At 42.1% G+C, this 14,650-nt stretch overlaps 1 protein-coding gene across 1 annotated transcript in view; it reads right to left on the bottom strand.

Moving 5' to 3' along the window:
• spock2 (SPARC (osteonectin), cwcv and kazal like domains proteoglycan 2) overlaps nucleotides 1–14,338 on the bottom strand; it is a 34,099-nt gene extending 19,761 nt beyond the window's left edge. Inside the window, exon 1 of the mRNA XM_084376217.1 lies at nucleotides 13,978–14,338. Within this exon, the coding sequence (XP_084232343.1) occupies nucleotides 13,978–14,166 (189 nt within the window). The 5' untranslated portion in view covers nucleotides 14,167–14,338. The remainder of the gene's footprint in view (nucleotides 1–13,977) is intronic.
• Between the last annotated feature and the right edge of the window lie 312 nt (nucleotides 14,339–14,650).

Here is a 14,650-nt window from a genome sequence, read left to right as displayed (position 1 = left end):
GTGTACGTCAGTCACTTTCATTTTTGGCAGCTCTTCCAAGCGCAGAGTGTGAAAAAGAGCCATAGTGAGCTAATGTTAGCATGAGGCTAGCTAACTTTGCTAAGGATTAAAAATGCTTAAAAACATGATACACAAGAACAAACGGTAAACTATGAACATCATATACAAAGTGAACTGTGAAAAATAACGTTTTTAAACTAAGTTCCGGATGAAAAAGCACTGACATAACTACAGGGAAAAGGACGTGCAATTCGTAAAGCGGAAATACATCGAATAATAATACGAGAATTAAAACCGCAGTGTAAATTTTAAAAAGACTTGACTTTAAAAAAGTCAGGAACCTGATTACCTCTGAATTTATAAGTTAATCAGACTATTCAATTTAAGCTGTACAAGCTATAAAGTTTACTAAAAGTCTTAACTTTATAATTTTGAGGTAATCGGATTCCTTGATTTTTTTAAAAATATTGTCACTTTTTTTTACATTGCAGTGAAAAAAGCAAGAGAAACACCCATAAAAACAGAAATCCATCCAGTGAAATAACCAAAATTGTTTCAACTTCAACAGAAAGTAGCATACGGCCTTTAATATTACATAAATATAAATAAGGTGAAGAAAAATCACATACTGAGAATATCGACCTTTCCAGATATTGTCTCAATAAACCCTCTAATTCCAAACAGTGTAACCGTGCATTACACTGGACACATTTTTGGTTGTTTTTTCTTCAAATATAAAGAAATCCCACAAGAGATGGTTCAGATTTAAAGCTTTTTTGATCATATTGCTGTGTCTGAAATAAAAAAACATGAGTTATTTCCAGATATTTACAGTCATCCACCCCCCCTCCCTTCTTAGCGATGACTTACTCATCACCGTAAACATTTACTGTACTGGGAGCGTGTGCCAAACAGCTCCCCGAAAGGTGATAAATCCTGACACAACATGTGAAATAAGCAGCCCTCGTGAAAGCTGGGACCTTCTTCTTTGACCCTCACAGTTTTTATTTCACAGAGGTAAATATTTTCATCACTGGCAAGGACTACACACAAATCTACCACACTGCGCTTCTGCTGCTCGGCTCCTCTTCTAGTTGCTGCAGCGCTGAGCTCATTTCCGCGGCTCAATGACAGAAAAATCGCTTCCAGTAAACTGGCTTGTGTCTCCATTCTCTCTCAACACTCCGGTTGAGCTTCATGAATGATCGCAGGTTATGTTGTTTAACCTTGTCGGGCCTGACGGAGCCACGCATTAGCAGGGTAAGACCTCAAAGAGTTTACGACCTGGCCATTAATCAGAAGCCTCCCATGTCTCCTTTATTGATGCTCCAGCTCCTGCATTATTTAGCAGCTTTTCTGTATTTGTGTTTCTGCCAGGACCGATGAGGAAAGTGTCCTGCTGCGCTGACAAGACTGGAAATCAATGATTTCATAAAGGAGAGGCTGCAGAAAATGTATTAGGGTGAGAATAAATTCTCCTGAGTGTACAATGAAAGTGAGCATGAGACTCAGGAACACGGTGACAAGTTTGGCACACAGCAGAGGAGTTATATCACAAATATGACTCAGAGACCAAAAATCTGAAGAAAAGACTGCCAGGTTTTTTTAAGTGATTAGAGGAAGCAAGCTCGGAGTTGAAACACTCCGCTGTATCCAGGAGCTCTGTGATCTACCTGATAACATCAGAAAGATCTCCTCTTGTTAAACAGAGCGGGGAGGCTTACCCTCGGCATCAAACATGGCAGACTGTTCACCCTGCTGCCGAGCTCCACAACACTGATTGACAGATCACAATCCCTCATATCTGTGTGGGGGAGGGATCACGACCCGATGAGCCTGTCCACTGTAAAATTGGGCTCAGCTCATGAGGAACTGCAGCGTCACTACCAAATAGTGTGTGAAAGACAGATATTGTGCTTGTTAGGTGGATTGAAAAAGAAGCACGGACATGAAACTGGGTGATGGGTGTGTGCGTGTCCGTCTGACAGGTCGTGCGTGTGACTGACAGGTGATTCTTGTTAAATGTCAGCTGTCGGATGCACTCTGTGTTCACGGTGGTTATCCTGAGGGGTTTGTTCACGGTGACAGTGGAGTGCACCACTGCCTCATCATCAGTAACAAAGGATAGTGATAAGGCTCTCATGTGGAGATTTGTGCGGGCTCATCTGCCGGATGAACGTTCATACTTGACCTTTTCTCACAATTAATGTTAATGTCTGTCTTTGGTGGTTATATCAAACCCACGCAGAACATCACGCCGTATCACAAAAAAACACTTAAGGTCATAAAATTCACAGCAAATTTCAGCCCACGCAGACCCCAATCTCCGGTTTTCATGGATGACAGTGCTTCCGTGCCCGGACCATTTTTACGAGTGAAGTGAAAAAGCCTCAGAGGTGCTGCCAAGTCAATGCGAGCATCGAGGTAGAGGGGTGGACATTTCTGCATCAATACTGTGACAGAACATAATCTGAGTTTGCAGCCTACACAAAATTACTGCTAATGTTGGCTGGACAATAGAGTTGTGTAGTAATGTAGCTATCTTGCATTGAATTGAGGGCGAATGCTAGGCTAATGTTACTTTTGTATGCTGGGAGATGTGTTGGAGGGAGGTAGAGATCAGCAGTTTCATGAACCTACAGGGAAGCACCTCTGGGCCGCAGTGGCAGCAGGCTAAGGCTAAGCAGGGTAGTCCAGATGACCCTCAACCCAGCAATGCTTTCCAGCTCCTCCTGGGGCATCTGAGGTGTTCCCAGGCTAGAAGAGATATCTAAAACGGACTTTCTGAATAAAAAGGGCGTTTAGATTAATCTGACTTCCTGTATTAAGCACTAAAAAAGAAGTCATGTGCAGTAATATAGAATATTGAGGCTGCGATACATTGAGATACATCAAGATGCACCAAGAATCGTTGTGCAGGTAAATCTTCATCGAGGGAGGCCCCAGTCTGTAAACTTTCAGGCACAAAAACACTTAATTAGGGTATGTCGGTTTTTTTGGCTCTCGCAACAACTGATGCTGACGTTTTTCTTGAGAGGCGAGTCACAGAAATGCTTTTTTTAAAAACTTGGGTGTTCATCAAATGCAAGAGATGTGTAGGCGAGCTGGGGTTTTGATCAGACAGTCACCTGCTTGCCAGAATGCCACTGAATGCCACTCTAAACTGAAGGTCCTCCTCACTGTAATCTCCCTCCAGACTTCATCAAGGACCGGGCTGCATGCCCACCACTCATGCTGCTGAAGTCCCACTTTCTCTGTCGGCTGACAGCTGACGGTCCTTCAGCATATACAAGAACCCCCTCAAAGACGAGAGTCCCTGACAGATGAGGGCGAAGAGAGGCTGACCACGTACAGTGAGGATGGAAAGCATTTCATTAGTTGGTCAGAAAGCAGGAAAACACCCAAAGTTCAGCTTAAAATTGTAATAATAGAAGAGACATGCAGTTGGTTTCCAAAAGTGCAATAAATATCTTTCTTTGGAAGCACACTGCTGAAGTAAATATATATAAGATACTATTGTAGTACAATATATAAGCCCCGAATCTGATGAAATCAAGCCGAGAAATAAAAAAAACGTTACATTGCCTTGAGGTTGTCTTTGGCGATGATGCTACATACAGAATTGTGTCACTTCCTCCCACCTAGAGATTCACATAAAGACCCAGTTGCCGTTCACGGCCTCTCAGCTTTGGTTTATAGATCACATGAGGTGCGTCTGAGATGAAACAAAACCCCCTCAACAATATTGGCCTCCTATATGTTCTCCACTTATCTTCATGCACGCTGGGCTGCAGGGGGCGAGAAACAGCCCCGCTGATTCCTCTATTTCTGCATGCACACAGGGCTGTGAGCTGTTGCTTAAGGATTGCAGAGAAGAGGCACAGCATCAAACACTGAGAGTCTGGTCTGCCTCCCTTACAGGACGGAGTCAAGAGCGAGGCTTACATAAGAGAGCTCGGAGGACTGCATAAGTAAAAGGTGAAATAGGGGTTAGTACTTTTGGGAAACAGATCGATGGACAAAATAAGGGTGGAGACGAAGCGATGATATAGAGCAGAAGTTCTCACTAGTAGTCGCGAGATAAATCTGGGGTTTAAACATTTATTTCTTCTCACTAAATTATGCTTATCTTTCTGTTTTCCTTCAGGAGCAGCAGCGAGTGGAGCGTGGAGTGCTGGAGGACTATTTTTGCTTTCTCTCAGGCTATATACAGGCTGCCCTGCCTCAGGAACGAAGGTACAACTCTCTTAAAAAGACACTAGATCATTAAAAGGTAAAACAGTCAAGCACATTGCCTGTTTTTCTTACACTTTAATAATAGTTTCATACATGAAACTAAACCTACACCCTCGTTTACACACATTAGACTCTGGTTTGAAAGGTAGACTTTGATATAAGCAGAATATGGATTACCATGTTCTATATTGTGTCATCTGCAGAGCCTCTGATGCGTTTCCACTCTGGGAACTAATATTTTGAACTGCATTACCCACATTTAAGAAAACAAACTTTGTCAATTAGACAACACGACACAACAAATGCACAGCATTTTGGAAATGTGCTCCAGATACAAACAAATACATGAATGGCCCAAAATACTTCCATTAAGAAAAACGAGTAAATACAAAAATGATCCAAAATCGAAAACACACAAACCCCCGAAAACACGTGCACATCTAGTCGCCACAACAGAAGTGCTCCAGGGCCTCTAGGGGGAGCACTCTCCACCGACTGCAAGAGCCCAGACCTTCTTCTGTTAACACAATACATGTTGTGTGGCTGATGGTGACGCTAAGAAAACGTACTTCAGTATATTTATTAACTGTATACTTGTTGTATTTTTACATTACACTACAGTTAACGCTTCATGTTCCTCTGAACAGAAACTCTCAGTCCTGCTGTGTGTTTAGCTCAGCTGTAAACTATTAGCTCCATTAGCTGTAAGCTAAAGCGCAGCTGGTACCGGTGTGTCGATACTGCAGAGAATAAGAACTGAAACTGTTACTCAAATATCAATGTTTTGATTGTTGATATTTTGGACAACATTATGCAGGGGTATAGTGTAAAAGTTAAAGTTCAAATGGCAGAAAATCACTTATTTCCAGTTGTAGAGCAAGTGTTTCAGTACCTCAGTAGAGAAAAAGATGTGTTGCCTTTGCTTTTCTGTAGTATTTCACAACGGAGATGTTAAACCAAAAAACACAAACAAAAACCACTAGACAGAGAAGGATTGTGGATTTTTCAGCAACACTGACTGGTTTCCTGCATGTTTTTCCCTGTGTGCCGCAGGAGCATTTCAACATGGGTGGAGAAAACAATGCTCTTGGCGAAAGGTCAGATTTGTGTCCACATTCACGAAAATCAGATGTATAAGATCCAAAAGCAGATTGTGCGCGAGATACAATAGATGCACCGGGCTGCGCGCAAAAAAGCAATTACAATCGAGAGCGTTGGCCCTCCCGCAGGTCTAACTTAGAATGAATAATTTACATATTTCTTATGCTTGAGTTTGCAGATAGATTCCTATCTGAAAATATACTTTGACAGATGAACAGACATATTGTCTGCATTGCACTCCGCCTTACTGGTTCATACATGAATAATCTCTTTCATACTGAAGGTGGTGGACAAAGGGTATTCATCTACATCGGCAATGAGCGGTGTGACACTTAAATGCTACAGATATTGTGTATTATACATAATAATTTCCTGCCTTGTTCAAAAAAGGCTGTGATGTCTGTCTTTATGCTCAGATAGAGATGAGTGACGTCAGAAATACTCTGACAGTGAAGGATGGATAAAAGAACAAATACAAAAGCTGCCTAAAGCTTGGACTCAATTATGTCAATGGTGAATTGCTTTTTCCGTTTCACTGGATACATATTAAAAGGTACCGGGCAAAAATGCACCAGTTCTGCTGAATTTGAGAGAAATTTTGATCCATATTGGTGATGAGCTCTGAAGCTGTCTGGCTTTGTCCTTATCTTTTTGACATAGTCACAACATGCACAACACACACACACACACAGCTGTAAAAATCACACTTAGTCCACAAAGTCTCTGCACACTCATGCCAGCTCTGTACTCACTATCTATAAATAAAATCAGACCTTGTGCCTTTCAGGGCCCTGCGGGGAATAAGAAAACAGTCTGCAACTCACAGGAGAATCTGGTACAAACAGCGAGAACCTTCACACTTCACTGAAAACACCGAGCTCAACTGGAAAACAGACATGTACAACAATGGAAAATCAATGAAATTGCCTTGGTAGGGGCTTCAAGAAGGATAATAATCAGACAATGATTTGAGACGGGGGAGGCTAAGACAATGTAATTAAATAAGAGAGTCACAATCAGATCAACATTGGATTGAAATGTGGCTCGTCTTGTGGAAAAGGCAGACTAGCTGTCAAAATGTCAAGTTACTTACTTAAAAATAGATTCATATGAATACTATGGGCTCACTGTTTGTTTGTATCATTTGTACAAATCATTTTGAACATTAAGTTGTTACTATTTTTCAAAATCATTAACTGAATTTGACCTTCCAAAGTATGTACAACGAACATCTCGTTAGCTGTTAGCCTACCGCTGCTATACCTGTCTAGCTAGGCTAAGCTTTCTGTTTATGAAGTTTTACTGAATTCATACAGTACACGATTTTTATGTCTCATTTCTGAAATTGAGACAAATTGCAGATTTAATCAGCTGTAGTTAGCTGATTAAATAAGCTAATTGTCAAAAGTCAATTGATGACTTGCTAAAGAGTCAGCATCCAACAGACCATACATGTAGAAAACATTTAAATTAAGAAGTATTATTCAGGTACTGTAGCATAGTTAGTCCTGGCATAAAAAGATCAAAATGCTAATTTGAACATAGGTTAATTCTGCTTGGCTGCCTAGCTTGGGCTAGATTCTCACACAAGTAAGACAGAGATTTATTCTTAAGTGTTCATGCTTTCAAACAGTATTTTTGACTTTCAAAGGAACCACACAACCAAATCCTTCTTTTTAAGGGAGTGTTCTTATTGACCTTATTGAAGCCCTGTGCACTACTTCAACATGTGAACAAATCCTGCAAGTCATGCTTGAGTTAGTTCGGACCAGGAGACCTTCTCACCTATCAGCGCCTTTCAAAACAAGCATCTCAGCTCCAAACAATGAGGGTTTCTATGTGTGCATGTATCTGTATCTCAGTGCATGTATCTGTATTTCCGTGCATGTATCTGTATTTCCGTGCATGTATCTGTATTTCTGTGCATGTTTTTCTGAGTTTGATTACAACAAATACTTTCTCGGGAGTCGGGAAGATTTATGCTTCGGCCCCTTATGTCTTCTTCAAGATCAGCGATCAAATTTCTAAACAAGCCGACTCTCAGTTGATCTCAGGTGCTAAAATATCCGGAATTACACCGTTATGTTCACACAGTTTTCTATTCAAAATCCCTTGTTTGAATGCACCTACAGGAGCTGAGGTTATACTGGCTGTGACTCAGCCTGGCTCAAGCCCAAAGGTAATAACACTTGGGTGGCATTTACTGTAGGGACAGCCACTGCCACTTAGAGTTATTGTTAGTTTTAAAAGAAAAAAGCTGTGATTTATTGAACCTGCCTCACAGACTCTCAAAAGCCACAAACAGTCTCGTAATGATTTAAGAGGCATAGTGCATTTTCAAATGAGGGCTAAACACCTAACAAATACAACTCTTGAGTTTCAAATTGTCCTTCGTCACACCGATGCACCTTTCAGACTATTTTGGGGCTGTTTACTGTTCAGTTTTTTAACTACAGAAAGAGTTCATTAAACAGATTCCTGGATGTCAGGTGTTCTCTGCAGCAAACAGCCTATTTGGCATACCGACTCTCATGTGTAGCCAACACAGAAACAGGTCACTTCGACAAGTCATGCTTGTGAAATCCAACTGCTGGCACGCTGGGATTTCCAGCATCTCTAAGGAAGAATGCTGAACAAAAAGATGCTTCAAAAGGCCCGTCTCTTTTATTTCAGCTATTAGTCAACACCACATGGAGAGATGTGGATGAAGACAAATTTATTCAATTACGTACACAATTGCATCTGCTAAGAAATTGGATATTTATCACCTTTCCTCACCACTTAGAAAGTCCCCTCCGTCTCTCTGCGGCACCTGTGCCCTTCAGCTGTGGCTATTGTACTGCAGTGGGAAGCAGCTGTAGCCGTGCACGCAGGGCAGGCATGATGAAAGGCTGTTTCGTCTTTTTTTTTTCTCCCCCTTCTACTCAATTACAGCCCACCTAGGCCTCTGGTAGCCAGCCAAGACACCCCACAGAGCACCAGTCACTCGTCCAAACCCTGAATGACCAGACCGGCTCTCTCGAAACTGTTGGAAGTGAATGAGATGCACTCTGGACATTTGCAGCCTCATGGAGAATTATGAAGTATGATATGGAACGACTCGTCGCACACAAAGCGAGAGCAGATAAACTAATGGATTTCTGATAAGCTGTTATCACGATTCATAGCATGAATGCATCAGTAGCAGTCTATTCTAACATCAGAAAAATGGGGTAGTCGAGCGGCTGCGAGATGGGAAAGCCAGACTGAGCGCAGGGTTAGAGACGATAATTTACTGTTCATCTAGATAGTCTTTAATGGAGTATTTGGCTCCAGCGTTACAGAAGCCATTATCCACAATTATGTTTCGTACGCTACAGTGAAATGATAAAAAAGGAGCACTGATGGCTGCACCCGCAACCACAAAGTGTTAAAAATTCTGCTGGATTGTGGCCAGTTCAAGAGCACGAGAGGCTAAAATCAGGCGGGTCAGTGAAAGTATTCAAAGCAAACCTCCAGTCAAATGTTCTCACCAGATTGCCAGAACCTGCCGCAAGTGCCTCCTCCATTCTGCATATTTAATCCATTGGCATCGACGAGGGATCTGATGTTTTCGCGCTGGCACCAAGTGTTTCCTGTTGCTTCAAAATGAAGTGAATGCATAACAGGTGCGAGCAGGATTGGCGCTGGGTGGTCCCCGACTGTAGAGGTATGTGTTTTTAAGATAAGGATTTACCAGGCACAGACAGAGAAAATACTAACAAACATCACTCTTTTATGTTCATACTGGCATGTGTGATGAAAGCTGACAATAAACATCTTCCTTTGGGGTGGATTTGCATTGATACGTCATAACCATCATCCATTTTAAGGCACGTATCTGAGTTTATCTTAAATCGACAGGAGTAAAACATCAGACCAATTTCATGGCCTGGTGATTTCATGGACAGTATCATTTTTACAAGGGAAGTTGAGCAAAAAATTGAATTTACCGTTGGTTTGCCTTTAGAAGACATAACAAATTGGATCCACTGTGCACAAAATGCAGAAAGTCTCCAACCATTTAATTTCATACTGTAATGAAAATAGATAGGGCCTCAACTGGTGGGATGATCCCAGCTGACATCTAATTGTCCCTGTAATTGAGTCTTTGAATGTCTGCGTGCAAAACAAATTTAATTCAGCATCTGTTCTTAAAAATGGGGCTTAAAATAAAAATGAGCGTGTTACAAACAACAACATGTGTTTTATTATTCTACTTGCATCTGTTTTCTTTAGCTGCTGCGTGCCTCCATCTTTCTGGTTGGACAGCCTCTCTTGTGAGTAACAACAGTGGGAAATGAAGAAAATGTGGCTGCAACTAGGGCTGGGCATCGTTAAAAGATTTCGATACTGGTATCATAGATTTATATATAAGTAGAACTAGGTACCAGATGCAAAGATGGCGTAGTGGCAGTTTGGAAGCAAGGCTGAGCGGCAGCTTGAATTTGATCCTGGTTCCTAAATGATACTTTTTTTATACCAATTTCATGAAATCTGTTTTAACAAAAGATAACATTACACACATCTGTGGTGAGCCCCGTCTCTGGGCCTAACCTAGACTTTTTCTTGTGTGCCTCGACACAGCCAATCACCGGCACATTACATCTCGGCACAATAAACATGCTGCATGCTTATTGGGTCTCTGACGCCGATGAGATTAACTCCTTAGGATTTGAAATGACATTTTTTGATACTCAATTAGGCCATCGGTTGGTATCGAAGAAAGACACCCAGCCCCAGCTGCAACTAAAGATTCTTTGCATCGCTGATTAATCGATCTATTTTCTCGATTAAACAATCACTTGTTTGGTCTATAAAATGATGAAAAGTGCCTATCAGTGTTTTCCAAAGCCTAAAATCATGCCTTCAAATGTTTTCTTTCTCCAAAACCCAAAGGTATTTAATTTACTGTCATACAGGAGCAAAGAAAATGAAATATTCACATTCAGGATGCAATCAAGGAATTCTGAACTTCTTTTTTTCTTATTACTCAAACTGATTAATCGATTGAATAGTTGGGGATAAATTCAATAGTTGACAGCTCATTGATTAATCGTTGCAGCTTGAGAAATTGATCAAAAAAATCCTGAACTAAAAGTGGCAAATGTCTCGTAAGAACCTGCCAAATAACACCAAAAATGTCATTCTTCAGCTTAAAATAACAACTCTGCATTCAGTCACCATGACTGCCTTCCCTGTTCCCATGCTTTCTGTTTTTTTCCCCTGGATTTGGTGCATTAGTGGAATGAAATGTTGAGTGCACCTGTCAGATTAAAGGATTGAAGGTATCCCATTCGATTATTTGTTGACTGTAACTGTTAAATCTAATCTCCTTGTCTTCCTGTGAAATAAATTGAATTGAAGTGTGGGGAGCTATTTTTATTGGAAGTGAAAGAGCCTCTTATCCTGATTCTGCGTTTACGCCTTGTGAGAGAATAATAAAAAAAAGAAATATTTACAGTGTGCCGCCTTCTGCAGCCTATGTATTGTGTGTGAGGGAGTTTGTGTGAATCCGTGTGTGTTTGCGCACATGCAGAGGGGAGAATGAAAGAGCTCGTCTTTCATGTTGCGCTGCTTTGATTATTGCTTTCCAGTGTTGGATTAATATTCAACGTTCAGCTCTCGGAGGACGGCAAGTCAGCATCAATTTGTGTAATCTGAATACCTATAACTGTGTCAATGGCAGTCCTTCATACATCAACTAAACAATTCCCAGAGACTGAGCGGCTCGTTTTCTAGTTCATTTTTTAGCTCAAACAGCAGCATGAAGCAACACCAATTAAATGTTCATTATACAGGTAATCAATATTCAGCAGCTCTCATTAAGAATCAAGAAAATATGAGCTGGTTGCACACATGGTGTTTCAGCTGAGGAAGTGCACAGGTTGACTGATATGAAAAAATCTTAATAAGGGACGGCTCCACTGTTTCCTCCACCCTGAAGCCGGACCGGCGATGGGAATAGAGTCATCAAACCCTCAGTGATACATGCTCCATTTCAACTACATAACACGGAGACCGCTGTTGCTACGGCAGCAAGCTGAAATCAAAGCTGTTTCTACTGGCGATTCCCCCGGGAGGTTCAGTGGTTCGCTTCTCTGATGTTCCTCCTGTCATCATCATCATCACCAGAGACACCACCACCACGCCTGCCCTTCAACGCGCTCGCACAAACCCTAACAAAAATCTCACTTCTTCTTCTCCTTCTTCTTGCTTAAATGCACGCACACACCGTCACACATTGAGACAATCACCTCTGGGAATAATGATCATGAAAGAGATGCAGTGTGGAGCTGCGGGGGGGTGTTTGTGTTGCACGGCAGCTTTGATGTTAAATTGAGGAAAAAAGGGAAAGCAGAGCAAGAAAGTGACATCTTTATATTGGATGGCAACCCTTTAAGCAATGTTAAGAAGAAGATCCCACTTTCCCTGAACCGTTTATACCTTGAGGATGCTCCACATGTACGATGCCTGTGTATTTGTGCTTTTATTCACAGATGTACTGCGTCATGAATGTAGTTGCTCGCTGCCTATATATTACCCCTGTTACTGGAGAATACACCTACATGGTACATGTTAGCTTGTTGTCCATGCCCCTGCCCATACTGACTCCTGACCCTGTCATATCCCCAAACTCTTACAGTTCATGTGCATATGGCATCTTGCGCACACATTGTGTTAATTCCTGAGGACGTGCACAACCGACGCTCCAAAAGGACCCAAATGCATTGTTGAAAGCAAGTATATCTCCAGCCTTAAGGCTAATTTTTGCTTAAAGTTAGATATGGACGGAGCCTTCTGTCCGCACTCTACGTCCATTTTGTCTGCATTTCTTTATGTTTTCTGAAAGCTTATGGATATGGACCAATGGAGCCGTACCTCAGGTAGTCGTGGGGGGCAGTACAGTAGTGGAGCCAGTAGTTTGAGCGAGACATGACATGAGGTAATGGGAGTTGGTGAGAAGTTTTACTACAGAACAGCTGGGAGCAGATTGGACAGGAATGAAATGTGAGTTTGACGCTGGCGAAGGAAAAATGGAGGTCCATGCAAGACAAATTCGACTTTATGCCGTGCCCCCTAGTGGTTGTATTGCTTAAGATGAATGCCAACGTGAAGGAGGCATGGATGTATGATGGGAATGGACGGGTATATCAGATGAACTGGACATATATGTTTTTGTACGTAAAGGGAGCATAAATGAGCCTTTAGAGGAGCGGCTTCTTTTCCCCATGCTTTGCTGGATTCAGAGTGAAGTTGCAGCTCTAACTAACATTTTGGATCAAAGCTGTGTAAATATAGAGCCGCATCCAGTGAGTTATAATCCCACAATAATTCTGACTTAATCTTTCCATGCCCACAATTTCATTACTTCTCAAAGTACAGTTCCTGAGGACATACTCTTCAAGCAATCACAGTCAAAGTAATCCGATCCCAGGAGAGGCTGCTGCCAATTTTCACTTTTTCTTCAGGGACGTCAGTGGTTTAAGGATCTGTATGAATGCACCCAGAATGACACCCCAGCCTCTCTCTGACGGTTATTATTTACCAAGGCTCTTTGGCATTGTTCTTCTCATACAAGATGCTCAAGCTGAAGCCAACTGCTCACATTTCAAATCCAATAATGATACCTATCACGTGCTCCTAACCACCCCGGATCAATTAAAACCCAATTAACAGGAGTAATATGGAACATAATCCGACTGTGCTATTGTCCAAATCCTATCGGGATCATTAGTAATCATCTCACAGAGCTGGAGGCAAAACTACATCCATACATTTACAGACACAGCAATATATCACCGCATGTATACCCGGCAGGCTTTAATCAATCCCTGCAACCCAGTTCAGTTCAGTAGGTGAATATGCACATCAATCAATCTACGCCCCTGTGCTCTAATTGCTTAATTCTCTTGTTTGTGAAATCTCCCGGGACACGTCTGGAAACACATCTGAGGTAACCCATATTAAGGGCGGCATGATGGAATAGGTCTATACTGCTCCTGCTGTGCAAGTGGGACTCAAACATTAACTGTGTATAATTAACTAAAGGGCATATACACTAAAAAGTGGGAAGGGCAGTTGAGTACAGATGGTTTGTGTTTGTGATTTTGGCAAAATTTCACTCATTCCTCTCCAAATTAATATCACTTTGAATTTTGAGGAAGAAGTAAAACAAACAAGTGAGTGTTTCTCATTTACCTTATCTAAAAATCTATATATTTTGAGTCATTCTTCACAAACAATAGCAACATCAGGCTGAATGTCCACATGCAGATGCCATTCATTCAAAACAAGGCACACTGTGAACACTGTAAACAACCCCTCATATATTTTAACATGTCATTCCATTAAAAATGCCCAAAATACACATTTTTACCATCCAAACAGAGACCTCAGAGGGATTATTCTGATTATTTTCTTATTTTGAAACATCTATTCTGAAGTCTGCGCGTGTGCTCCACAGCAGCGCCAAGTTTGTGTGTATAATCAGTGTAAGAAAGTGCGTGACGATAACTATTATTACTGCTTCTTAACGGCCGTGCGTGTTTTTCCCCCCCCGCGGCCAGCGCATCTTGTACCGCATTACCGCGCATCTCTCAATCAACACGGCGGACTTACGTCTCTGAAGCGATTCCAGTGCTTGATCTTGCGGCTGTACTGTGAAATGGTGGACAGCCACTGCTCGTCTTCCATGAAATTCCCCGTCTTTTCCGCCTCTTTGACGCTCTTCACGTCGCTCTGGAAGGCAGAGCCCGGGAGCATCAGCAGCGGGACGAGAAGGCACACGATATCCGTCATTTCCACCATGGTAGCGGGCAAAAATCACCTCGCGCAACGCCGGCTGCTGGCTGTCCTCTTCTGGGAGGGGGAGGATGCTGAGGCTGGATTGAAACTACCAACTGATTAGCCTATAGGATGCTCCTTCTGCTGCTGGCAGAGGGAGAGGGGGAGGCAGGGGGGGAGGCGGGGAGGGAGAAACCTATTTGATAACAGCGGTCAGGTCCTGGTGCTGTGTGACTCTGTTTGGTATGTTTGTAAGGTTTAAATACGTCACACACTTATTTGCATTTTTATTTTGTTGGTTTTGCACCTTCAGCTGTCACGTGACGTCCCCCCCGCTTCCACGTCACGATGTGTTCAGGTGGGACAGCCTGTCCTGTATGTGGGACAGTCTGAGTAAAGGCTGCAGCTCAGGATCAGGAGGTAATCTGCGGATTGTTTTCTCAATTAATAATGAATCATTTGCTGTATGGATATGCAGAAAACTGTGTTTCTGAAAGCCACGTTAATG

This window comes from Pagrus pagrus (genome assembly GCF_965226575.1).
Source record: "Pagrus pagrus genome assembly, chromosome: 15".
NCBI classification, from domain to species: Eukaryota; Metazoa; Chordata; class Actinopteri; order Spariformes; family Sparidae; genus Pagrus; species Pagrus pagrus.
Note: the sequence above shows the minus strand (reverse complement) of the source record. Positions and strands in the feature narration are given on the sequence as shown.